This window comes from Balaenoptera musculus, chromosome 11, assembly GCF_009873245.2.
Source record: "Balaenoptera musculus isolate JJ_BM4_2016_0621 chromosome 11, mBalMus1.pri.v3, whole genome shotgun sequence".
Lineage (NCBI taxonomy): Eukaryota > Metazoa > Chordata > Mammalia > Artiodactyla > Balaenopteridae > Balaenoptera > Balaenoptera musculus.
Genome location: NC_045795.1, coordinates 82,869,364 through 82,896,036, shown reverse-complemented (window position 1 = coordinate 82,896,036; position 26,673 = coordinate 82,869,364). Strand labels below are relative to the sequence as shown.

Below are 26,673 nucleotides of genomic sequence, written 5' to 3'. Positions count from 1 at the left end.
TTTATTTCAATTTCTGAATGTTCATTATCAGTATATAGAAATCGAATTGATTTTTGTGTATTGATATTGAATCCTGCTAAACTCATTTATAACTTTTGGTAACTTTTTTGTAGATTTCATCAGGTTTACTTTATAGATCGTCTGCTAATAAAGATAGCTTTACTTCTTCCTTTTCAATCTGTGTGCCTTTTTATTAGTTGTCCAATTTATAGCCATAGTTGTTCATATTTTCTTATTATCCTTTTAACATGTGTAGTCTATAGTGGTATTGCCTCTTTTGATCCTGATATTAATAATTGGTATCTTCTCTCTTTTTTATTTCTTATCATTCTGGCCAGAAGTTTATCTGTATCGAGCCTCTCAAAGAATCAGCTTTTGGTTTCAACGATTTACTCATTGAAAAAAAGATTTTTTTCTACTTCATTGATTTCTGCTATGATCTTTATTAGTTTATATTTTATCATTATTATTGCCTTTCTTCTTCCTTTGGGTTTAATTTGCTCTTCATATACCATTCTCTTAAGATGAAAGCTGAGATCACTGATTAAAGATGTTTCTTTTCTAATATATGCATTTAGTACTGTAACATTTTCTCCTAAGTACTGATTTTGTATTCCGCAAATACTGATATGTTGTGTTTTCATTTTCATTCATTTGTAAATATTTTTAAATTTCCTTTTTGATATATCTTCATTGGCTCATTGTTATTTAGAAGAGTACAGTTTGGTTTCCAGAAATTTGGGGCCTTTTAGGGATCTTTTATTTACCTCTAATTAAATCTCACAGTGGTCAGAAAACACACATTGTATAAATTAAATTCTTTTAAATTTAATATGACTTATTTATGGCCCGAATATGCTTCATCTTGTAAGTGGTCCATGTGCGCTTGGGAAGAATGTGTATTCTGCTGTTGTTGGGTGGATGTTCTATAAATGTTAACCAAGTCAATTTGATAGTACTGTTTAAGTCTACTACTCTTGCTGATTGTGTGTCTACTTCCTTTATCAGTTATTGACAGAGAGGTACTGAAATCTCTAGCTATGACTGTGGATTTTTCTATTTCTCTTTGTAAGTTCTATCAGTTTTCATTTCATGTATTTTGAAGTTTTGTTATTAGGTTATAAGCATTTAGGAATGCTATATCCTCTTGACTATCTTTATAGAATGATCCTCTTTATCCTGGTAATATTCTTTATTCTGAAATCTGCTTTGATATTAATATAACCACTTCACATTTCTTTTGATCAGTGTTAACATGGTAAGTCTTTTTCCATCCTTTTAATTGTAAACTGTTTGTGTCTGTGTATTTAAAGTGAATTTCTTATAGACAACATATAACTGCATCTTGATATTTTTATCCATTTTATTTATCCATTTATCCATCTCTGTCTTTTAACTGGTTGTTTACATTATTTACATTTAATGTGATTATTGACATGGTTAAGTTTGTCTGTCTTGCTATTTGTTTTCTATTTGTCCCATCTGTTCTTTGTTCCTTTCTTCTGCCTTCTTTTGGATTTATTGAGTATTTTATGATTTCATTTTATCTCCTTTGTTGGATTACTAGCTATAACTCTTTGTTTTATTTTTTCTGTGATTGCTTTAGGGTTTATAGTATACATCTTTAACTTATCAAGTCTACCTTCAAGTGATCTTGTACTATTTCACATGTAGTACAAGAACCTTATAATAGTATATTTCTATTTCTTCATTCTCAGCCTTTATGCTGTCAGTGTCATACGTTTTATTTTTAGATGTGTTATAGATGCACATGACATTGTTATTGTTTTTGTGTAAACATTTGGTCATCTCTGTCTGCTTTTAAAATTTTCTCTTTATCACTGCTTTGAACAATTTGATATAGCTTTCTCCTTCATGGTTCTTGTGATTGGTGTTTATTGAGCATCTTGGACTTGTGGGTTTATAGTTTTTATTAAATTTGGGAATATTTCAGCCATAATTTCTTCAACTATTTTTTTCTGTCCCCATCCATGCCTCCTTTGCAAACTCCAATTGCACATATACTAGGCCACCTAAAGTTATCCCACAGCTAAGTGATGCTCTTTTCTTTTTATTTCTTTCTTTCTTTTTGTGTTTTACTTTGGTAATTTCTATTGCAGTATCTTCAATTTTATTCATCTTTTCTCTTGGAATTTATTCTGCCATTTATCCCACCCTGTATATTGAAGTTTTTATCTTTAGAAGTTTGAAATTTGGATCTTTTTTTTTAATTTATTTATTTTATTTATTTATTATTTTTTTTAATTTTTGGCTGTGTTGGGTCTTCGTTGCTGCACGCAGGCTTTCTCTAGTTGCGGCAAGCAGGGGCTACTCTTCGTTGTGGTGCGTGGACTTCCCATTGCAGTGGCTGCTCTTGTTGCGGAGCACAGGCTCTAGGTGTACGGGCTTCAGTAGTTGCGGCTCGCAGGCTCTAGAGCACAGGCTCAGTAGCTGTGGTGCACGGGCTTAGTTGCTCCGCGGCATGTGGGATCTTCCCAGACCAGGGATCGAACCCGTGTCCCCTGCATTGGCAGGCGGATTCTTAACCACTGTGCCACCAGGGAAGCCCGAGATTTGGATCTTTTTAAAATCTTGCCTGTGGCTACTTAACTTTTTAAACATATGGGCTACAGTTATAATAATTGTTTTAATGTCTCCATCTGCTTACTCTCTTTTATTTTTTTGGCCGCACCATGCGGCTTGCGGGATCTTAGTTCCCTGACCAGGGATTGAACCTGGGCCCTGGCAGTGAGCATGGAGTCCTAACCACTGGACTGCCAGGGAAGTCCTGAAATTGCATTGTTAAGTTTAAAAAGAACCAAGCTACAGAACAGTAAATATAGTATAATTGTCTTTAACTTTATTTGCTTATATATATATGTGTGTGTGTGTGTGTGTATAAAATGTACTTATAGGAAAAATAGAAAAATATATTGCATAGTATAAATTTTTATTATCTCTGAGAGTGAGATTATGGAAAGACTTTTGCTTTCTGAGTAATGCTTTTCTAAAATTTTTTAAATAGGATACTTGCATTCATTTTATATCAGAAAAATAGAGACAAAAATAATCAATGTATTCATTAAACTTTACCTCTTTGAAGCTGTATGAAGAAAATAAAAACATTGTGTTGATTGCTCTCCCTCCATTAGAAAAATACTCAGTTGTCTTTCTCACTGGACAAAGCTAAGTGGAAGCTGAAAATTCCTAATTGCTTTATCTAAAAAAGCAAAAGGTCTACTCTTAATGACAACTGACAGAATGTTTTTTTCTAATTGTAAAAATAATACTTGATTGTAGAACATTTAGAAAATACAGAAAAGGACAAAAAAAATCAAAAAAAGGAATTGATCCATAATCCTACTACTGATGCATTAATTGTATTAGTTTGACCTATTTCTTTCTTTGAAGTATGTATTTTTGTTGGCTGAGATCAATTGCTGCCTGCATTTTATATTGTGTTAGACTTTTAACTTTTTAGGTATTTTGGCTACGTTGACCTCGTCCATCCACTTTTCTTCCTACTTTCTATGTGTTCTTGCAAGAACCAGGATGCAAGATGGGGAAGGATTGCAGGATTGCTTTGAAAATTCACATTTTTATTTCATTAAAGATAAACTTGCACATTGCAGGTAGGGACCAGGTTTTTTATACGTTGGAGCCTCTGGGACCTAGATGTTAGGTAAAAGGTTGCTTAAGTGAACGAGCAAATAATTTAAAGAATGAACGAATGGATGGCAGGATTGAGGCATTTCAGAACGTAAAATCAACAAGACCTTCTATCCCCCGTGTTTAACGTCTTAGCCCCTGCTACCTACAGAGGCAGTATAGTGCAGTGGGGGAAAGGTTCGACTGAAACCAGGAAGTCTGGGTTCAAACACATGGCTTTGGCTCTAACATGGGCATGTTACTTACATTTTTAGCCTCAGTTTTATCGACTGTAGAGTGGGGATCATAGTTCCTACTACAATGGGTGAGTTAATATATACCAGGTAGACAGAAGAGTGTCTGAAGCAGACACTGTTTTTTTTTTTTTTTTGATTGATTGATTGATTGATTGATTTAGGCCAATTCTGGGTGACTTCTTTTTTTTTTTTTTTCACACACACACACACTGTATTTTATTTTTACAAGAGATAAATAGACTGACACCAAGCATTGTAAATGGATGACCACAACAAAAGCAACAATGATTGCAATTACCAAACACGAAACACACTCATACTATGTCATAATATTGACATTCAGTCCAGTAATCCTCCACTGTAACAGCTCCTTTACTTTGCAGTGAAAATTGATTTGTATATTTTTTGCCTCTGAGTCCTTGTGGGATTTTTTTTTTTTAATTCAAACAGAAAGTCACAAAAATTATAATCATCCGCATCAGTTCACTCAGTCCCATGTAATTAATTTTTTTTCATCTTGATCTTTTGTTAGCACTTTTATGAGTTCATCAGTTTTTCATTAGAGTTCTGAAAATGCTTATTCATTCAGTTCAGCAGTACAGTCAGTTACCAGAAACCTGTACTTGTCAGAGTCTTTTCCATGAGCAGACACTGTTTTGCTATTAATATTTTTACTATTATTACTACTACTCTGACATATGACGCTCCCTCATAGGACACACAAGCCCCAGCTCGTCACTCTAGCCTCCTCTGCACTCACCATGTTCATACTGAAATAATTCCTCATTCCCTGATTAATACCAGCTTTCTCAAGCTTCCATGCCTTTTAATATATTTATCCCTGCGCTGAATGTCTTTCTCTTTTTCATGTTCTTCTTTCTCTGCTGAATGCTTTTCTCTCTCCCTTCGTTTCCCTCTGGTAAATTTCCACTCATCCTTCTGAACTCAGCTCCAAAGTCCCCTGCCCTTAACAAATTCTTTCCTTCCCTGTGTACCACCACCAACCATACCCTAAGGGAATTAGGTTCCTCCAATCCCGAAAGTACCCTCTAAATACTTCTCTAGCTCTCTTCCCATAGCGTTGACTTGCTTGCTTATATACCTGCCACCCCGCAACTGGACTAATTCCTTGGGATCAGTGTCAGCTTTACGTCCCAGCCACTGGCACAGAGACAGGCATACACTATAGACCCTCGGTAAATATTTGTCAAGTGAGCGAAGTAAATGTAGCTTACACGCACAACTAAATTGATCAAATTTTGCAAAATGGGCTTGTGAAAAGGTTGAGCCAAATTGAAAATAAGTTCTGAGTAACAACCTTAAAATTAGACTCTTTCAGCTTTCAATCTTATTTTGTTTTCATTACCTAAGATGGATGGAATGTTCCTACATTCAATTTTCCAGAGTTGATATTGTACTTGTAACCTTGAAATTTCATATACTGAACCTGTTAAAATACCATTTGGGGCATCGCATGGTCGGATTTTAAAGCACAGGAGTCTCAGCATATGTACTGTAACCTTTGCTGCTTTATTCACTGTAAATACTTTTTGGAGACATTTAGGAGAATTGCTGTAAAATCGGCTACAAGGATAGGTTGGCATACTTCTCTGCTCTTAGATTCAAACAGCTTTTCTTGGAATTTCAAGGAAATAAGTCATCAACATTCGATTGCCTTTAGGATGGAAAGGCATTGCAAGTGTATGCAGAGGGAGTCCACTTAATCTTAAAACCTCATGTTAGCCAAATCTTCCAATATATTCTTCTACCCCAACCATTCAACCAAACTATCTGAATATCATTGGCTTTCCCTTTTCCTTCTTACTAAAGCCAGAGTTACCATATAGGCAGCAACGAAGCAGGAGTGGAAGAAAAATTGGAGAAATGAATCATCCCAAAAGTCAATAATGAGGTCCTGAAACAATCATGTGACTTTTTTGAGAGGGAAACATTCTCCTAAAATCTAGAAAGATATTTGCTAATTTAATACTGTTCCAGCTGCCTGTTCATGACAAAGAGGCTTTATAAAAGTACACATTCATGGTAAGACCTATTATTATCCCTGTTTACAGTGCATTAAAAAGAGAGGAATTAGTCTCAGCTCGATTTAAACTAATACAACATGAAGCATATTCTTCTGTAACCAATCCATTACTGTCAGCACCGCATTCATGGTTCTTGTCCTGGAATTATTCCATGTAGTGCAACAACCGACAGTTTGAATGGTTACCAAGGATAAAATATATTCAGTATATCTGCTAACCTGACAGAGTTTTAGTATGTGGGATTTGAGAGTGTTTGTCTAGGTGAATGTGTGTGTATGTTAATCCTCAAACTCATTTCAAGGTGCTGAAATTATTTAAAGGGTCAGTAACAGAAATTGAATTTTGCAGGCTGTAAGTTCTGTCTATACACAGGTGAGCGTGCCTTCTGGTAATAAGTAGCCATAGATATTTACAGAGTGAAGTCACTAAGCTAAACATCAGAGTTGGTTTGAAGACTAGCCAATCCATGTGGAACAAAGAAATCGAATGCCATATTTTAAAGGGCTATTGAGAGTTTCATAATCAGTACTTCAGCTTTCCCTGCTTCATGTGGTTTTCCTTCTGTGTTTTCCTAATATTGAAATTATGTGTGTCTTAAACCATGAGCATTTAGATCTGTGCTGCCTTGTGCATGTGTGAGAATCCAAGTTTTCATAATAATAGCTTATAACACATGCCAGTTGTAATCCTCAGGGACCTGTCCCATGTGCTGTTTTTTTAAAAATTATTATTATTTTTTTTTTTAAATTTATTTTATTTATTTATTTTTGGCTGTGTTGGGTCTTTGTTTCTGTGAGAGGGCTTTCTCCAGTTGCAGCAAGCGGGGGCCACTCATCGCGGTGCGTGGGCCTCTCACTATCGCGGCCTCTCTTGTTGCGGAGCACAGGCTCCAGACACGCAGGCTCAGTAATTGTGGCTCACGGGCCTAGTTGCTCCGCGGCATGTGGGATCCTTCCAGACCAGGGCTCGAACCCGCGTCCCCTGCATTGGCAGGCAGACTCTCAACCACTGCGCCACCAGGGAAGCCCCCATGTGCTGTTTCGTTTGCCTTTACCACCTCCCTGAGGTGCTAAAGGGGAAATTGTTGGGTCCTCAGGTGAAAAAATCAAGGCCCACCGAAAGGCAAAGGGACATGGTCTTAGAGAACAAGGAGAATGCACTCTAGTTGGCACTACCCGGAGTAAATTTACAGAGAATGAATCATTTGTTCATTGATGTATTGCCAGCACAAGAAGGCACTCGAATATTTGTTGAATACGTTGAACAGAGCTACTAAACATCCAATTGGAATATTTGTATTTCATAATGGTGCCATTTAACATGAATTACCTTAAAACATTGAAACCCAGTACTGATACTTTTGGTAGACCATCATCAGAAAAGAGGCGATCAGAATATCATTACAGCTAAATTGTCACTCCAAAAAAAGTCATAAAAATAGTATGATAGGGGCTTCCCTGGTGGCGCAGTGGTTGAGAGTCTGCCTGCCAATGCAGGGGACACGGGTTCGAGCCCTGGTCTGGGAGGATCCCACATGCTGCGGAGCAACTAAGCCCGTGAGCCACAACTACTGAGCCTGCGCATCTGGAGCCTGTGCTCCGCAACAACAGAGGCCGCGATAATGAGAGGCCCACGCACCGCGATGAAGAGTGGCCCCCACTTGCCGCAACTGGAGAAAGCCCTCGCACAGAAACGAAGACCCAACACAGCCAAAAATAATAAATAATAAATAAAATAAATTTTTTTAAAAAGTGGCCGGAAGTCAAATAACCATGAATTAAAAAAAAAAAAAATAGTATGATGAATGCTTGGATGGAGGGAGGACGAGGTAGACGGTCAATTCAGCTGAAAATACAATATCTTAAAATCTAGGAAAGGATGAAAAGACTCTGGAAGATATTTTCTCAATTTATTATAGAAATCAAATTTCTTTATATGTTTTCTGCTTTTGAAAATGCTTAAGTGGACATCCTTGAAGATTCAAATCTTATATTTCAAGAGGAACATGGCAAAGAAACTTATAAAAACTAATTTGCCCACACCCACTCTCTCTCTGTACATCCATCCATTTACCTGTCCATCTATCATCTACCATTTATTTGTCATCTATTTCTTCAACCCATACTAGAAGCACATGTCATTCGCCTTTCTACCGTGTTACACATGCTTAAGAGGCCTAAGGAGGAGGTTTGAAAAGCTATCTTTGTATTTTTCAGAAAGAAGAAATTGAACGGAAGACTGCCATTTCATAATTAACGAGGCCTAATATTAATGTTTTACAGTATAGATTCATCGGGAAATAGACCAAGTTACCCATTTCAGCTAAACCTGTTGAATTGGCCACAAACCGTTACAATTTAAATTTACTAAGAACACATGCAATATATGCTATAAGAGTACAATTTACCTCCCAGCTGAAGTGAAGTCAGTAACTATTTCATGGGTGTTGGACACCAACCAAGATTGTTTTGTTCACTCCTTGGAGAGACCAAAATATGGCTCAATGCATGACATGGCAAAGAGCTGGGGGACTATGGAGAGGTGGTCCCAGCTTGAATCCTGGTAGCACCACTAAGAGTGTAGGTGGCCTTAAGTAGTCATCTACTGTAATCTCCTAATTTCAGTCCTCACCTGTGAAGTGAGGTAGTAATACATCCTCATAAGGTTCTCCTGAGGATTCAATGAATTAATATACGTCAGCCTCTTGGAACAGATAGTTAGCACTTAAATGTTCTCGTTTTTATTGTTGTTGTTATTGATGATATTCTTCCAAAATTCCCAAGAGGACTATTATACGACGTTTTCATTTATAAGAAGTACTTGGGCATAAATAACCACCATTATGGCATAAAAGGAGAATGTTGGTGAAAACATTTTAAATGTGGTATACCCTATTGGAAAAAAAATGATAAACAGGAGGCCCAATCAAATGGATGCACAATAGTCCTAAAAATAAAAGTATCATTGCATATTTACTCCTAGATGCAAAAAGCATCTAGGATGTTAGGCTAGGATACTAACTTTAACAGTGCTTCTTTATTCAGAAGATTCATTTTAACATCATGACCGTAACTTTCTCTTCTTTCTCGTGATTCATCCTTTTCTCCCTCTAATCATCCTTGATTATCTTGTAAGCACCTTGCACTTTTTTTTTTTTTAATAGGACTAGTTTTTCTTCAGGACACTCCGCTGCTACAAATTCAAATTATAATCATAAATTGGTGCCAGGGTGCATTTAAGCAATTAGAATGCTGTAATTAAATTCTGCTGTGTATGTAATCTAATAACGAATATAGGTAAGTACAAAAGTAGAGAGCTGGGTTCTCAGTGTCTAGTGACAGTTATTCGTCTGTTCTCCAATTGTCTCACCTCCTATTTATCAGATGTGGCTGCCTTGGAACCTCCATGCTTATTAGTGGAACCTGACCTATTTAGGCTCCCCTTCTTGCATCCCTTAATGACTTGGCTGTAGATCACCACACCTCTCATTTTCAGAGCAGTCTCATAAACATTCACTCCCTTGCTTTGCAACCATGTTGGTGCAAGAGTTTATTACAAGGATTCAGATACTGGCAGAATGGTGGAGCCAGTGTCTCTGATATTTGGCCACGTGACAATACCATTCTTCCTGGGATCAAAAGAAATAAAGCAGAGCCTCCAGATCTCAGAATAGGGGCGAAGTAAAAAGAATTGGATGGAAGAAGACTCATAGTTCTGATGATATTTTTGTAGCATCATCTGGTAGAACCTTGTTATCAAAAGGTTTTTGGTTTTTTTTAAGTATAGATTAATTCATTTAAAAATATTTATTGAATGTCCACTATGTGCTAGGCACTACATAGGTGCTGTGTGTACGGTGGTGACTTAGATCTCTGCCCATGTGGAGTGTAGAGTTTTATGAGATTAATATCATATTTCACAAATTGTATGTATCTGATATAAAGTTCCCATTCACATTTTTCATATTGTCTCAATAATTAGCTTTTGAGTTAGTTTGGTGTTTGTTTGTTTGTTTGTTTTCCTTTTCTGGTCCAGGATCCATCTAGGATCACACATTGGTTTTAGTTGTCATGACTCCGTAGTCTCCATAATGGGAAACAGATGTCCAGTCTTTGCCTGGCTTTTCTTACATTGGTATTTTTTGAGAGTATAGGCCATTTGCCTTGTAGAAGGTCTCTCAATTTGTGAAACATGGGTTTGTCTAATTCAGTGATTCCAAACATGTATTGTGTTGGCCACATCTTAGAATCATTAGGGAACTTGGTGAAACTACAGAGACTCACAACCTGCCCCATTTCACCCTATACTACTTCAGTGAGTCTGGGTCTCTCTATTCTTCAGTGGCTTTAGGGTAACTCTGCTATACAATGACGTTTCAGAGCCACTAGTCTAATATAATTTCCTTGTAGCAAGAATACTACATAAGTGATGTTGGGTCCTCCTCAGTGTGTCTCACAGGGAGGCTTGCAACGTCAGTAAGCGTTGTTTTTGGTTAAGGTGGTATCTACCAGATTTCTCTTCATCTTTTCCACTTTGTAATTAACAACTTGTCTGGAGTCGACACTTTGAGACTGTTTGACCATCCTGTTTCCCAACAATCTTTGATCCAATGGTCTTGGTCTCCAGTGGTGATCTTGGCTAAGCCAGTTAGTACTATGGTTAGTACTGTGGTATATGGTGATTGTAAATGGTGATTTGCTAATTCTATCACCTTCAACCTTTCATAGCATTTATGGGTAAAGAATAATTTTCCCTTCTCCATCTTTTTAAAAAATGTTTTTTATTATCAACATGGACTCATGGATTTCTTTTTATTCAATATATTATCATCCCTTCTCTCATTCATTTTGATGATCTAAAGGCTCCTACTACCATAGCCTTGGAAACAGCCATTTTTCCTTTCAGTGGAGAATGCTATCTAGAAACCAAGGTCTGGTTTCTATGTAAACTAGTTGGAACTTCATCCCAAGAACAAAAAATATGCTCCACCTGTCCACCAAAAAACAACATGCATTGCACAAACCGTACCTGGGCTCCACCTTGAGAAAAGATGATCTGATTCATTTTCCCTTCTTTCTCATTTCCATATCTGTATATTCACTTGTATTATCCTCCCACAACCAAACACTAATTCATAAACTTTCTCTTTCTCTTTGTTCCCATGTTCATTGTGATCAAGTTTCTGAGAAGCAGTCTGTCCAGATACTTTGATCCCACTGCTTATATCTTTGAAACGTGATACACACCCACAAAAACACCCTGTACTTGTTTGCTCTTCTTGTAATGCTTTTTAGTTTTTGAAAGCATCTTTATAGCTCATTTTTCTTTTTTTTCCTCAAAACTCCGTGAAGTTGGGGACAGATATATTATTTTCCTTTTACATTTTTAGAAAGTGATGCCAGAAAGGTAAAAGATTTTTTGATAAGTTTGCATATATATATATTCTTGCATATATATATATATATATATATATTACATATATATATGTATCTCCTTGATAACTAGGTACTATGCTAACAGTTTCCATAGCTGATAAAGCCTGAGCTATGTTCTCATAGTTCAGAATTTCTGGGATTCCTTATTCTGAGTTGAAAATCAAGGCAAATCAACTGTATAGTGAATCAAGAAACATAAGAAGCATTCCCTTTTTAAAAGGAAAGATAATAATACACCCATCGACATTTTCCTTCACTACTCTTTTAGTTGATATTCTACAAATGCTTTGAGTACCTGCTGTGTGCCAAGTGGTCCTGGAGATGTAGCTAGGGTCAAAATAGGTAAAAACCCATGCCCTAAGGAGCTTACCTATTAGGCAGAGGGGATGGTAGATAGGGAGAAAGACAATAAAGAAGATAAATAAGGTTATACTGCATTAGAAGGTGCAAACAGGGTCACCGAATACAGTTGCACAGGTTGCGCACTGCCCGACTCTGTGCCCAATGGTACCATGGAGATCTTGGACCTAAGCAACTTAGGATGAAATTGACATTAAGTAAGATGGGAAAGGCTGAGGGAAGATTAGTGGTTCTGTGTTTTGTTTTGTTTTGTTTTCTTAACTTTATATTGAAGTATACACATGGAAAAGTGTATATAATGTAATTGTGCAGCTCAGTGAACTTTCACAGACTGAACACATCTGTGCAACTAGTATCACTCTCAAGGAAACAAAACATTACCAGCACCTGAGAAGCCCCTAGCGTGTTCTTCCAGTCATTAATCCCCCCACTACCATGACTTTTAATAGTATTTATTAGTTTGGGCTGACTTTGTATTTTATAGAACTGAAGTTATACAGTATATGCTTTTTTAATATATGGCTTCTTTTGCTCAAATTATGTTTTTGAGATTCATTCATGTTGTTGTGTGTCGTTACAGCTAGCTTATTCATTTTCCCTGCTGAATGGTAGTCCAGAGTATGAATATACCACAGTTCATTTACATAAATGGGCATTTGGGTAGCTTTGCAGTATTTGGTTATTATAAGTAGTGCTGCCATGAGGATCCACGTGCCTGCCCTTTAGTGGACATCTGTAAACATATCTATTAGGTGTATACCTAGGAGCAAAATTGCTGGGTCATAGTGCATGTGTGTGTTACACTTTAGTGGACCTTGCCAAAAAGTGATTCCAGAACTAAGTTAAGTTGGTCCACCAGCAGTGTATGGGAGGAGCGCTGTTTTGATGTGTTAAGTAAAATGTCTACTTTATTCAGTGCAATCAGTTATACCACCATACACTGAAAAGAACTGCACCAAAATATTATTTGGAGACAATTTCACTAGGTGCCTAGGAAATGGAAATAAATTACCTAAAGTTTATTGGCATTATTGGCTTTGGTGAAGAAATTGAATACAAGTTAAATACACTAAAAATAATATCCTACACAATGATAACCAGATTAATAGAATGAAAAAAGTGCCCTATTTATGTTGGAAAATACAAAAGACCTATTATTAATCCTAAACCAGGATGTGTGTGATCTCCATGGTATATCATAAAACTTTATGATCGCTATAGAGCAATTTCAATAGCTACTTATTATGGTTCCAAAGAGGAAGGCAAATTACTATATCTTTTTAAAAATTTGACAAGATTATTTTAAAAATTTCTTTGAAAACATAAATGGAAAAGAATGGCAAATATTATTATGGAAAGTTAAAGCCTTTGTCATATCAGATACTGAGACATATTATAAAGGAAGAATGATTAAATGTTATGGAACTACACAAAAATTGAACAGTGTCCCAGAACAAAGCAGAGAACCATATATATAATGATATATAAGGATGTAAGAAGCAACATGGTAAACAGTGCAGAGAGAATAACATTGAGAGTCTTTGGGGGCTACCCTTCATGATAAATGCTTTATATTTTATACTTTATGCGCTAAACAACTCAGTAAATTCAATATTATCACTCCCCATTTTGCAGAGGAGGCACTGAGTGAATTTCAGCAAAAATTACTTACTCAAGGCCCCATAGATTCTTCCAGTGTGGGAGGCCCAAGTCCATCTGACTTCACAGGAGGAGAGGAGCACATCAGAGGGGATGAGATTGAAGGACACAATTCTGCCCCATAAGCAAGACAAGCGTTAATATTGGTAGCTCAAGTTAAACATAAATTCTGAAGTAGATAAGTGAACAAAGGTCATTTCACAGATAGGCAATAGCAAATAATAGGCAATTGCAAGGGAAATACTCAAGTTGGTTAGTAATCAAAAATTGCAAACTGAAACAATTTTGCAGTATTATTTTGTACCTTTCTAATTAGCAAAAATAATTTTTTTGATATGATGTGGTTTATAAAAATATACATTTCCCTAAGATGAAAAATTAGTAAGCATATTTGATATCTTGATTCGGGTGATGGTTATATGAGTATATACACACATCAAAGTCATCGAGCTGCACAGTAAGAGTTGTGCATTTTACTATATATACGTCAATAAAAAGGAAAAAAAACACTAAATATGTTAAGTGATGAAATCGGAATTATTTGTGAGAAAATAAAGGCGGAAATAATTAGATGCTGCCAAGGTTAAGGTTAGTATAAAACATTCAGCATGGGACTCCCCTAGTGGTCCAGTGATAAGAATCTTCCTTCCAATGCAGGGGATGCAGGTTCGATCCCTGGTCTGGGATCTAAGATCCCACATGCCGTGGGGCAACTAAGCCCACGTGCCGCAACTAAGGCCCGACACAAGCCAAATAAATAAATAAATATTTTTTAAAAAAATTCAGCATGGTGAGTATAAAGCATTTAGCCCACAAATTTGAAATTCCAACTTCTCTTAAGAGCCAAAGCTCAGAGGGAGTTATGATCACTTACGTAATGCACAGTGGTCGTTAAGGTAAAAACAAAGCAGCTGCTCGAAGGAACACAGTCATCACTGGTCCTAAAAATCAGAAACTGCTCCCATGTGTCCTTGTAGAGGGATTTATATGAGGTAATGAACCATGTCCTGAACAACACACCTAAGTTATTAAAATAATGAGTTTCTGAGGGTTGTTTCTTACATTGTTTCTCAACATAAGCCAGGGGAGTGATGCCAGAACACAGTTTCAAAAAAGCAGTTTTGGGCTTCCCTGGTGGCACAGTGGTTAAGAATCCACCTGCCAGGCTTCCCTGGTGGCGCAGTGGTTAAGAATCCGCCTGCCAATGCAGGGGACACGGGTTCGAGCCCTGGTCCGGGAAGATCCCACATGCCACAGAGCAGCTAAGCCCATGCGCCACAACTACTGAGGCCTGGGCTCTAAGCCTGCAAGCCACAACTACTGAAGCCCGTGTGCCTAGAGCCCGTGCTCTGCAACAAAGAAAGCCACTGCAGTGTAAGCCTGTGCACTGCAACTAAGAGTAAGCCCCCGCTCGCCGCAACTAGAGGAAGCCGGCACACAGCAACGAATAACCAACGCAGCCAAAAAAAAAATAAATAAAATAAAATAAAATAATTTATAAAAGAAAAAAAGAATCCGCCTGCCAATGCGGGCGACACAGGTTCGATCCCTGGTCTGGGAAGATCCCACACGCCGCGGAGCAACTAAGCCCACGAGCGACAACTACTGAAGCCCCCGCACCTAGAGCCCGTGCTCCGCAACAAGAGAAGCCACCGCAGTGAGAAGCCCGTGCACTGCAACGAAGATAGCCCCCCCCTCGCCGCAACTAGAGAAAGCCTGTGTGCAGCAACAAAGATCCAAAAGCAGCCAAAATAAATTTAAAAAATAAAATAAAATAAATAAATCATACCAAAAAAGGAGTTTTACCTGGGGAAACCTTATGGCTCAGTTTTGTAGGTTCTGATGATTCTAGCTTAATCCAAGAATAAACTTAGTGAATCTAGAGCAATGGTTCTCAATTGGGGTTCCAAAAGGAACCCTTTGGCCATCTCCGGAGACATTTTTGGTTGTCACAGCTGGTGAGGAGGCTGCTACTGGACTGTAGTGAGCAGAGGCCAGAATGCTGTTTATATACCCTGCAGTGCACAGGACAAGCCCCTCCCCCAGTAAGGAATTATCTAACTCAAAATGGTCAATTGTACTTAGGTTGCAAATGCTGATCTGAAAGAACGAATGTGTAGATTCACTGAGACCATCCTCCATAAACATTGCCTCTCACAACTAGCTTGGATGGAAAGGAGAAAGTACTGGCTCATTACATAGGGGGAGGAGGGAAGTGCAGGTGTAGTAATTATGGCCTGGCCTTCTAGGGGCATGATAACGCCTAGAAAATAGGAAATTGCCCAGGGAAGTATGTTTCTATGGCCTAGCAAGAGCTGCCTTGTTAGATGGTAGGTAGGTATTAAGTGTTGATGTGGCCTCTCCCCCAGCCAAATTGTATAAAAACTAGTCAGCCCATAGCTCTGGGCTTCTCTGGCCTGGCAGAGTCTTCCTTCCATGTAGGTGTGTCCACAGAATGTATTAGGCTCCTGGGAGCTGTATCAACTCACTCATTTGTGTCCTTATCCCATTGGTTCTTTGCACTGTTTGCAGGCTTACTGGTAAACTAAGGTGAGAGCACAGAAGCAGCATCTAAGGCATCATTCTTGACAATTTTTGAACTTTGAAGACTGGCCCAGCTCAGCAGTGGACACAGTTGACTGCCAATGTTAAGAAGCCCCTTTCTGTCCATCTGTAGTCATTGATTCTCTCTGGTTCACATCTTCCCAATGTCACCCCCAGAGAGAGAGAGCTTTCTTCCCCTTAGTTCTAATCTGGAAAATCCCTAGGAAGGTCTTTGAACCCTCTTCCATCACTTGCCCACAGAAGGATGATTGTATTTCCATTAGATCCAGTAAGGAGAGAAGCAATTCTCCAAAAGAATGGGATATTCTGCTCAGAAAGGGGGTTGGGGTACGACGCAGTCGAGACAAAGAGATATCCAGCCCTCCCGGAAAATACATCAATTTTTTAACAAACTTTTTATTTTGAAATAATTTCAAACTTACAAAAGAGTTGCAAGAATAGCACACACACACACACACACAAAATGTATGTCTATCAAACCAAATTCACCAGTTGTTGACATGTTCCACATTTGTACTCATGCTCTCTCTGTGTCTCCCCCACCTCCAAATGTGTGTAATTTTTTTCTGAACCATTTGAGAGTAAGTTACACTGTTTACCCCTAAATGTTTCACGGTATCTTTCTTAGAATAAAGGACATCTCTTACCCATATAACAATGATCACATTCAGAACATTTAAACAGTGAACCTATACTATTGCCTAATATGCAACCAGTTGTATCAGTAGTGCCTTTATAACAACTTTTCCTCTTGATCCAGGATAACACATTGCATTTAGTTGTTATAACTCTTTAGTCTCCTTTGCTTTCAACAGTTCCTCAGCCTTTCTCTGGCATTCATCACACAGACATTTTTTGAAGAGTATGGGCCAGATTTTTGTCTCAAGGTTTCTCATGATTAGATCTAGTGATGTATTTTTGGCAGGAATACTACCCAGTGGTGTGCTAGAACCAGTTAGTACCATCTATGAGAGCCAATTCTCACATCTCTTCCCAGCTCCACGTTCTGTAATATCATACTGGTAGCTTGAAATCAGCCATGGTGGGAATGTTCACACCATGGAAATCAACAAATGCTACAAATCAGAGCTTGTACCCCCTCCCCCATTTCTGGTTGTGAAACATTTACATTTAGCAGCACAGCACTGTATATAGATGAAGTTATATCCTTCTCAGAACATATCAGGAGGCACATGATGCTGGTCTTCCCAATTATTGGTGATATCTCATCCCTTGGTTAAGATAGTATCTGTCAGGTTTCACCATTGAAAAGTTACCATTTCCCCTTTGTAATTAATTCTCCCCTATGGAGAGATCCTTTGTGATTATGTAAATATTCTGTTTCTCATCTAACTTTCACCCAGTAGCTTTTATTTATTGAGGAGTATTGCCTGAATCAATTAGTACTATGACTGTTGCAAATGGTAATTTTTTTTTATCTCTTTCATTTCTTCTACTTTTTTTGTTGGTGTTCTACAGGTTGTTTTTGTTTTTGTTTTTGTTTTTTGGTAGACTTAACCCTAAAATAGATGATTAGTAGTAGACTTAGAAACAAACTGAGGTTTCTCAACATTTTGTCAAGTAGTTCTCCATCCTAAGTATTTGTGACCAAGTTATTAATGTTCATTGCTATAGTGCAGAATAAGTTTCCATGGAGTACTATCAATACATCAATACAGAAAATGCAGAATAGGTCTTCAGAAATAGTTTTCCCATTCTATATGAGTGTGTATGTTTGATGGTGACATACTATCCTACCAACAGTGGAGGTGGCATTTGGAGTCATTTTTCTGATCTTACCTGATTCCAATTTTTACATGCCTTTAGAAGCTTCCTGGTGAGATTTGCACTGGAGTTAATTAAAGCACGGTAAAGTCGAAAGAGTCCAGAGTCAACATGTGCTGCAGGATTGAGTAGTACACTTCTTGCTCCTGATCCCCAGTGCCATCATCTGTAAAATCATAGGCGTCATATTTTCACAAAAGTCGCTTTCAAGTTTTAAAACTTTCTTTATTCTGCTTTCCCACTTGGGAATCAAAACCTAGAGTTCACCTCATTAGCATGATGTCTTGGTCAACTGAGCCGACAAGTCAAGGACCAAAAATGAGATGTCCGAGGTGGAGCCTGAACCCAGTGACCTAGTGATTGAATCCATAATCCAGTTAAATGAGCTTTGGGAGTATAGCACTAGCACTTGATACTGTTCACGTTACCTCTGTGCATTCAGCCACATCCCCCTGATTCACTCCTCTGCTTCTCTTTGTTTATCCTTGACAATCATGGAAACCCACTGAAGGATCCCATTACCTCTGTCTTTGAGGTGATCCCTTTCTCAAGTGTTAGCTTGCCCAGTACCTATAAGGTTACCTCGGTTGCCATGGTTGTAAGCAAAGGAAATGTTTTATCCAAGAGCAGACTGCAGTTTCTAAAGAAGTTTTACCCTTCAGACATGAAACTCCAGAGTTCTGTATAAGTCTTAATTAAATTTCACCATATGAAATCACTGAGAACCAGGCAAAATAGTATTATTCTTGATTAATCCATTGTTTGGTGAACTCCACGCACAAGTCAGGTAACCCTGACAGTCAGTTTTAGAACTTAAAATATGTTGCCTTGTATTTCCAGAACAGTGGTTAACTGAAAGGTGAGGTGGGGACTAAGACGTGTAAAAGAGTGTGGGGCTTTGCCAAACCACGCATTTTCCTCTCTTCCTGGAACGAGATTTCTCAAAGGCCCTACTGTTCCATCCCACCATTGCCTTCCTCCACCAGAATTGTGTTGGGGCCACTTGTGTAGGTGAAAAAGTCCCCAGGCAAGCTTCGTATTTGCCTCCCCTCTCCCCTGGAGCTGTCTGAGCCTGGTACTTCTCATGCTTTAGCTCCTCATTTCAGCATTTTTAATATTTGATGACCCTTCCAATGTAGAGAAATATTTGGCAACTTCCTTAAGAGTATCTGTTTGAGGTCTTTTAATTTACTAAACTGAAAAGTTGGTGTCTAAAATATTGTTCCAATAACTCATCTAAGGTTCTGAGGAGGCAAAGGGGTCCCAGGGTGTCAGAGGAGTTGGCAATAATTTTCAATATATTTTATTCATCTTCAGTTTTTTAAAAAAAATATTTGAACTAACGTACTTCGCCTCTTCTCTCTGATTTTAAGACGAATTTGACTTTAATGAGTTCAGGTCTAATTTAAACTCAAACATGTTCTTGAGTTCCCCTGCGAAGCCCTCACCCCCATGCCCCACATGAGTTTCTATTTCTTTGAAGATAAGGAATTTAGCTTTTCTAAAATTTAATCTCGATCAACACCCACCTCACTTGTTGGATTAACTGCTTCATCATCTTTCACCAGATTAGAAAACGACTGTCTCTTGCCTGAAAGACAGAGGGCAATTGATTTCTGCAATCAACCTGGCTTCTCTTTGATTTTATAATCTGTTTCTAGAGATTATAGGCGAGCTTTGAATTCCAAGGCTCTGGGCCTGTCAGCTTTTGAAGCGAAAAACTTTGAAGCAGATCCACTGCCTCAGGTTTCAGAAGGGATACTTAGTTGTTGGAGGATGAAATATAAGGGAAACACAGGTAATTATCACTGCTGACATTGTAATATCCCAGGTTTGGGGTTTGTTTATTTTATTTTATGGCTTCTAAAAGAATTATTGTTACTAGTTTTGGGTGTTTTTTGTTGTTGTTGTTGTTCTTGTTTTTTTGAGAAGCCCAATCAAATCACTTGGCCACTTGAGAGAAAAACATAAACCTTCCAGAAATTCTCACTGAGCTAACTGCTTCTATAAACCTACCTAGTGTGCATTTACTTTAAAACTACTTAATTACTCGCCACTGATGCACTTGGTATAATTAGAAAACTCTCCAGCTCAGATTCAACAGGTAGAAAGGAGAAAGAAAAAAAAGTGTAGGGCAATTTCCAGACCCATGTTCTTAAACACTATGCACTTTCAAGTACTAATTATACAGGATTTATGCAAGGAGGGGGTTATATGGAATTGTTTTAGCATGTGTTAATGCTTACAAGCTAGCATCTCACCAAAAAAAAAAATTTTTTTTAATAGAGACCCTGCTCTACTACTCAATGTTGTAATTTATCACATAATGCAATAATGGTATTTACATATGTCATCACATTTAACAAAATAAATGAAGGTGCATGTGAGTGTTATTGATAGAGGCAATACCCCGACACAGTTACGCATCCGTACCAGGCAACTGAAGAAGTATTCCTGCTAGTTACAGCCTCAAACTCCTATTTTTCTTTAGGATCTTAAAGGCTGAAAAAATAAAATAGTGGAGGGCTTCCCTGGTGCACGATGGTTTAAGAATCCACCTGCCAGTGCAGGGGACATGGGTTCAATCCCTGGTCCGGGAAGAGCCCACATTACATGGAGCAACTAAGCCCGTGCACCACAACTACTGAGCCTGTTGCTCTAGAGCCCATGAGCCACAACTACTGAGCCTGCGTGCTACAACTACTGAAGCCCGTGCGCCTAGAGCCCGTGCTCCACAACAAGAGAAGCCATCGCAATGAGAAGCCTGCGCACCACAACGAAGAGTAGTCTCCGCTCGCCACAACTACAGAAAGCCGGCGTGCAGCAACGAAGACCCAATGCAGCCAAAAATAAATAAAATAAATAAATAAAATAAATTTTTTAAATAAATAAAATTTTAAAAGTAAATAAAGTGGTGGTGGGGAGGGTCGAATGAGTACCAGATTTACTACTGGGAATGAAAATGTTAAAAAATAGGAAAAATAAAATAAAATCATGGAAAAATGATAAATTAGGGTTCATCAAACTTCAGTATAAAGCAACAGAATTTTTGTCTCAAGCATTTTCTCTAACTGGTTCTTTTTAAAAAAATTTTAACTAATTTATTTTTGGCTGCATTGGGTCTTCGTTGCTGCGCATGTGCTTTCTCTAGTTGCGGTGAGTGGGGGCTACTCTTCATCGCGGTGTGTGGACTCCTCATTGTGGTGGCTTGTCTTGTTGCGGAGCACGGGCTCTAGGCACGCGGGCTCAGTAGTTGTGGCTCGTGGGCTCTAGAGCGCAGGATCAGTAGTTGTGGCGCACGGGCTTAGTTGCTCCGCGGCATGCGGGATCTTCCCGGACCAGGGATCGAACCCATGTCCCCTGCATTGGCAGGCAGATTCTTATCCACTGCGCCAGGGAAGCCCTGTAACTGGTTCTTAAGGCTTTACATTTTCTCTATAACAGTATAAATATTAATTCAATAATGTCTCATTGACACAGAAGTAGAACTTATATTTTTTATAATATTGGCATTGTGTGTACCAAAATAACTGCTATGACACAGGAAAACACTGAACAAAGTAATCTAAGAAAATCAGAGCTTCAAAATGAACTTGGAGAGGTTAAAATATTCATTTTAGAAGCTGTCTTAATTTTCAGTTTTCAAAGTCATGTGTGTTCATTCCAGAATACTGCTCTCAAAACACAATTTCCCACAGCTAATTAAAGTGCTGGCGCGCGCGCGCACTCTCTCTCTCTCCTTCACACACACACACACACAATGTGGGCTTCCCTTAACCCTGGATACGTCTCTCCACGCCCCCCTCCCTTCCCCCTGCAATGGTATGATCTGCGTTCAATCTAAACTGAAGGTACCAAGCTGTGGACAGCTTCCCCAACTCCACAAGCCATTTGCTACGACCTAGGGCAGCCTGTGTTCAGTGATGCTTCCTTTTCCACCGACAGGGGCAAATCGAAGTAGACAGCGAAACTATCTTCAGGTTAGCGGCGCTTATTTTACAGGTAAGAACTGACAAACTGCCTCTTACCCGCTCCTTTTGTTTGTTGGGTTTTGTGAACTGCCTGCACTTCTGAAACTTTTGCGTGGGCCAGTGGCTGACGGCTTTTCTAAAGCCTCCTGGTTGTTTGCCAGTATAAAATGTGAGCCAACGTTTTCTGTTTTAGTGTAGTTTGCATGAGCGAGAGTGTGATATGTCCTCAGAAGAAAATGAAACTTAGGACTTCACTGAGGAAGAAGAGTTAAGACCATATTGCTAGCAAAGAGCCTCCGGTGGCTTGAATTTGGGAGGGCTGCAGTTGTTACAACAACTGTAATTTGCATTTAAATTTAGTAACTTTTGTATACTTTTTCTTGAGGTGGAGTTAAAGAGCCCTTTAATTCTTAAAGGCACACATAGCTGGAAAACCAGTGTGTTCCATGCTGGTTTAAAAAAAGAAAACTAATGGCATGTGTTGATTTACCTGTGTCATGGTTTAAACGGTCTGAGTCCAGACTAAAAAGTGTGCTGCTCCGAAAGACAAGCATTTATCTCGTGATCTTCAAAACATTAAAGGAGAAATAATCATCTATGCTTTTTCAGATAGATTTGTCTCTTCTGTTAAAAACAAGAAATAATTATTGGGTAATAGCGATTTCTTAAATGCCACTTTCTTCTCCAGGGTCATATGTAGGGAAGGTGTTCCTTGTGAAAAAGTTTTCAAACAAAACTCAGGCATTTTAAGAGGGGAGAAAATGATGGGAGTAAAATTCTTTTAGCTTAATCAACATCAATACAAATTGATCATCTATCTTTGTTTTTTATTTCAGGAAGCCAAAGGGATTACACCAGGTATGGTTCCTTTTCTGATATTACTATGCAAAATAACCCTAGCTGAATCTTTAATGCTATTTTAAATAACAATGGATGCAAATCAAAAGAAAGTAGATCCCCAGGCGAGAGACTGAGGTCTCTTTCCTCTTCAATAGAGACCTATTCTTTTTGTGAATGAATCCGGGAATGAAGCTTTCCAAGCCAGAGTGACAGCAGATTGTACTCAGAAGTCCTCCAAAGTTCTATTTTCCATCATCTGTTAGCAAGATGAAGAAATCTATAAAAAACTTGGGTAGCCCGTGCTGATTTTTTAAACTTACAATAATCCTGTGTTTGAAGAATTATACCATAAGCACAAAAAGAGTAAATCCATCAGCTGCTTAGTTAAGGGATTAATAGGGGCTTTCTTTTTGCAGCTGCCCTAAAGGGGCCTCACCCTTCATATATTTGACCTAACAGTTGTATTGTTGCCACCGAGGCACTTACTGGTTCTAACTGCCTAACTGGCCAAATTGTCAGAGTGTTTATATTTGAATTCACCCTCTATCTGCTCCATTCTGTTCTTTTAATGCAATAGTTGCGGTTGGGGTAGTAGAAAGGGTTAAAGGTGGAGGCAAGACCTCCAATTCGAAGCAGCTCACAGGCCAACGACCCACAAAGCCTCGCCTCTACAGTGTTAATGTTCCACTGCTGGTAAACCTTACCTGTAGATTATTTACAGATCAACTAGTACTCATTCCCAGCCAAGTCTTTGACTAGTGTGCTCCTTAACAGGCTGATAACCAAGTAATGCCTTCCAAGCTTGAAAACGTCCACTCGTGGAGTCATGCTTCACCTCAGAAACTCCAAGCACTTTCCACATCTGCCCATTTAATGTGGTAGAATGACTGAGGCTTCCACTCAACACGCCATGATCCACTCACCACACTCTCCTTTTAGCTCTGTTTTGTGCTATATATTTTTTTTAATTTTTTAGGTTAGGAATATGCTTTGAAGGAATCATAAAGATCAATGAACACCAAACTTTTTTTAATTAAAAGAAATGTCAGGGCAATGAAAAGAGGAAAAATTAGTCTCTAGGTCATTAACATCAAGAGCGGCTGTGTTCTCCACTGTTGTCTTCCCTGGAGGAGCCATGTTTCCTAGGAAGATCAGATATGTGAGGAATTCCATCGTGTGGGGGTGAGTCTGAAGTTGATTTATAAATGAGGGCTTCTGAGCCAACAGCTCAGCCTCTGCTGTCTGTGAACTGCTAACCCTTCCTCCCCCACTTTCTCCCGGTCAAGCGTGTGATGGACACCCTCTGAGCTTCATTTCCTCATCAGGAAAATGGCACCTCCTTCAGTAGGTCTGTTGTGAGATTAATTGTATGTAAACATTGCCCAGGGCAGTATCTGGCATGTAGCAAGCTCTCTATACACTTTGGCTATTATTATTATTAACTATTATAGTATCATTATTGCCCTCATCATTATCATCCTGTCCCATCTCTTGGCAACCTCTGAAGAGGCTTTTGGGATATGTAGGAGGGTCTGAAGAAGCTGTAATCACATGTCAGGGGAAAGAATCATAAAGAAAGATTGATTCCACAAACCTTCCTTAGGGAAGATCGCTTGCCTATGGCAGAAGAAGGCTTAGGAGGAATGGTCCTTGGGTAGTACAGACGTTGTTTTAGCCCTAAGATTTCAAGGTTGGTGAGTTAGTCTGGCCAAGCCCAAACCAATCCTTTTCCTTAATTTCAGTGTGTTCCTGGTGGTTTCCTGAGTGATTACTAGACTAAAGAAATGGAGGACACTGTTTTGAAATTGTCTAAACCACACTGAGTAGTAGAAGGAGCTTGGGACTAGGAATCAAGAAACTAGCACCGTGACCCTGAATGCCCTCTGTCCATTCTCAGCCTCGGTTTTCTCATCTGTAAATTGGGATTAAGGAAAATGGGACTTGGCAGGGTAATTTTGAGGCTACGAATGATGTTTAAGGACTTTGTAGATTACAGTTTGTTTTACGAGCATTAGTTATTGCTGATGAGGGTGAAAGAAAGAATAGGAAATGTGAACTTTTGTTATTGGGTATACAATGAAGCAGAATTTTGGTTGACTGTCACCACCCCTTCCCTATCTGCTCTCCTCCTCCCCTGAATGGAGAGGGTGTATTTTTCCTCCAAAGTTTTGTTATAAAACTAATTTAAGAAAATCAGGCCCAAAATTTAAAAATACCATGCAGCAGTGTTGTGTAGTGATCAGAGCAAAGACACTAGAACCAGAAAGCCTCACCCAAATCCCAGGTCTGCCACTTATTACCTGTATAATCTTGCACAAGTTATTTAAACTCACCAAGCCTCAGTTTGCTCATCTGTAAAATGGGACTTATAGTATACACCCCATAGAATTGCTATGATGACTAAATGAATTAATATATACAAAGTACTTAGAACGGTTCCTGCAGTCGCCACTTTCATATTCCATCAAATTGATGGACATACTTTATCACTCCCCTGTTGTCTTAAATATGAATTGTTTCCCATTTTTTGCTGATATAAATAATGCTTTGATGAACATCTGTGTGTAGTTGGGATTGGGGTTGTCTGTGATTCTTTTTTTTTTTTAAGATTTTTTGATTTGGACCATTTTTTAAAGTCTTTTTTGAGCTTGTTACAATATCGCTTCTGTTTTATGTTTTGGTTTTTTGGCCCGGAGGCATGTGGGATCTTAGCTCCCCAACCAGGGATCGAACTCGCACCCCCTGCATTGGAAGGTGAAGTCTTAACCACTGGACCTCCAGGGAAGTCCCTGTGATTATTTTCTTAAGTGGTGTTTCTCAGGTGGGGAACAAGCAAAAGGAAATTCCTCAAAGGAGGCAAAGTATGAAGCGCTGAAATGGAATTTATGCATTCTTGATACCGCTAAACTAAAATTATACAAACTTCATAGCTTTATCCAGTGACATCTACTAAATGCCTGAAATGGGTCCGCACCCATCTAGGCAACAAGGATGCAGAAGTGCTTAGGCAGGGGCCTTCCTTCCAGAGAATTTGACTTTCTATCAAGGGCTACCTCAGTGGCAATTCTGAATTCCACTTCTCTGTTTGTTTACATGTCAGTGGCTGCAGCCCTTAGCTTTTAGAACTTCACTGAGGTTTAATTGTGGATCAGAAAAGGTCCCCAATTATTACCCTCCTAGACCAGGGCAATGTGGCTTTTTCAATTAAAACAGTGATTGAACACCTAATTCTTGAGGCTGCTCTGGTCCACCCACTCCTTGTGAATATCTTCTTCTTTCTCAAATTTAGAATTTCCAAAGCTGAACCCGCCACCATCCCAGCCCCCAGACCAACTCCTCCTCCACTGTCTCCCCTTGAATAACCAGCATTCTCTCTTGAATCATCTCTAAGGATTTTCTCTTTTCCCTCCCACCTTTTTCTCCATCTGTCGGGCAGCTCCCTTCTTTCCTTGTCTGTATCAGAACGCTGGCTTGCTTAGCCCTTAGTCTCCTCCACTCAGCCGGACTGTAAAAGTATGTGTGTGTGTGTTGTTTCTTTGACTGCTTTCTATGACATTATTTTAGAAGTCAACGCCTGATTTCATTCAATTCCCACCACAGTTGTTATCACCACCATTTAACAAATTAATAGATGGAAATTTTAGGGCCAAAGAGACTATGTCACATAGCCGGTAAGTTCCCAGATCTGTTCTGATTCCGTTGTATACTACCACCTGCACATAACCCCCTGGTATCTTACTAAGACATAAATGCGATCATTGTTGTTGACTTCCAGACATCTCTTACAGTTTCTCATTGCCCAGACACCCATCTTCCAAAACCCTAACTTGGCATTCAAGGCCCCACATAATCTGTATTATACATTTTAACCTACACGCTACAGCTCATACTCCTTAATATCTGTTCCTGCCTCTCTTTTCTTCACATACTCTTCTCTTTCTTCACATGCCTTCACTATTTCGCCTTTATGGCTTTGCTCAAACTCTTCTTCCTAGAATGCCTTTAAAAACAACAGTCCTCCCCTATTTTGTTTCCTGCCCTGTTTCCTTGAGTATTTTAAGTTAACATTATCATGACCAGTAGGAAACCTTGCTCTCTGAAAGTTAAT

At 38.8% G+C, this 26,673-nt stretch overlaps 1 protein-coding gene across 1 annotated transcript in view; it reads left to right on the top strand.

The window, feature by feature from the left end:
- FRMD4B (FERM domain containing 4B) overlaps positions 1–26,673 on the top strand; it is a 183,284-nt gene that overhangs the window by 91,300 nt on the left and 65,311 nt on the right. Inside the window, 2 exon segments of the mRNA XM_036868317.1 lie at positions 21,700–21,756; positions 22,562–22,583. Of these exon segments, the coding sequence (XP_036724212.1) occupies positions 21,700–21,756; positions 22,562–22,583 (79 nt within the window).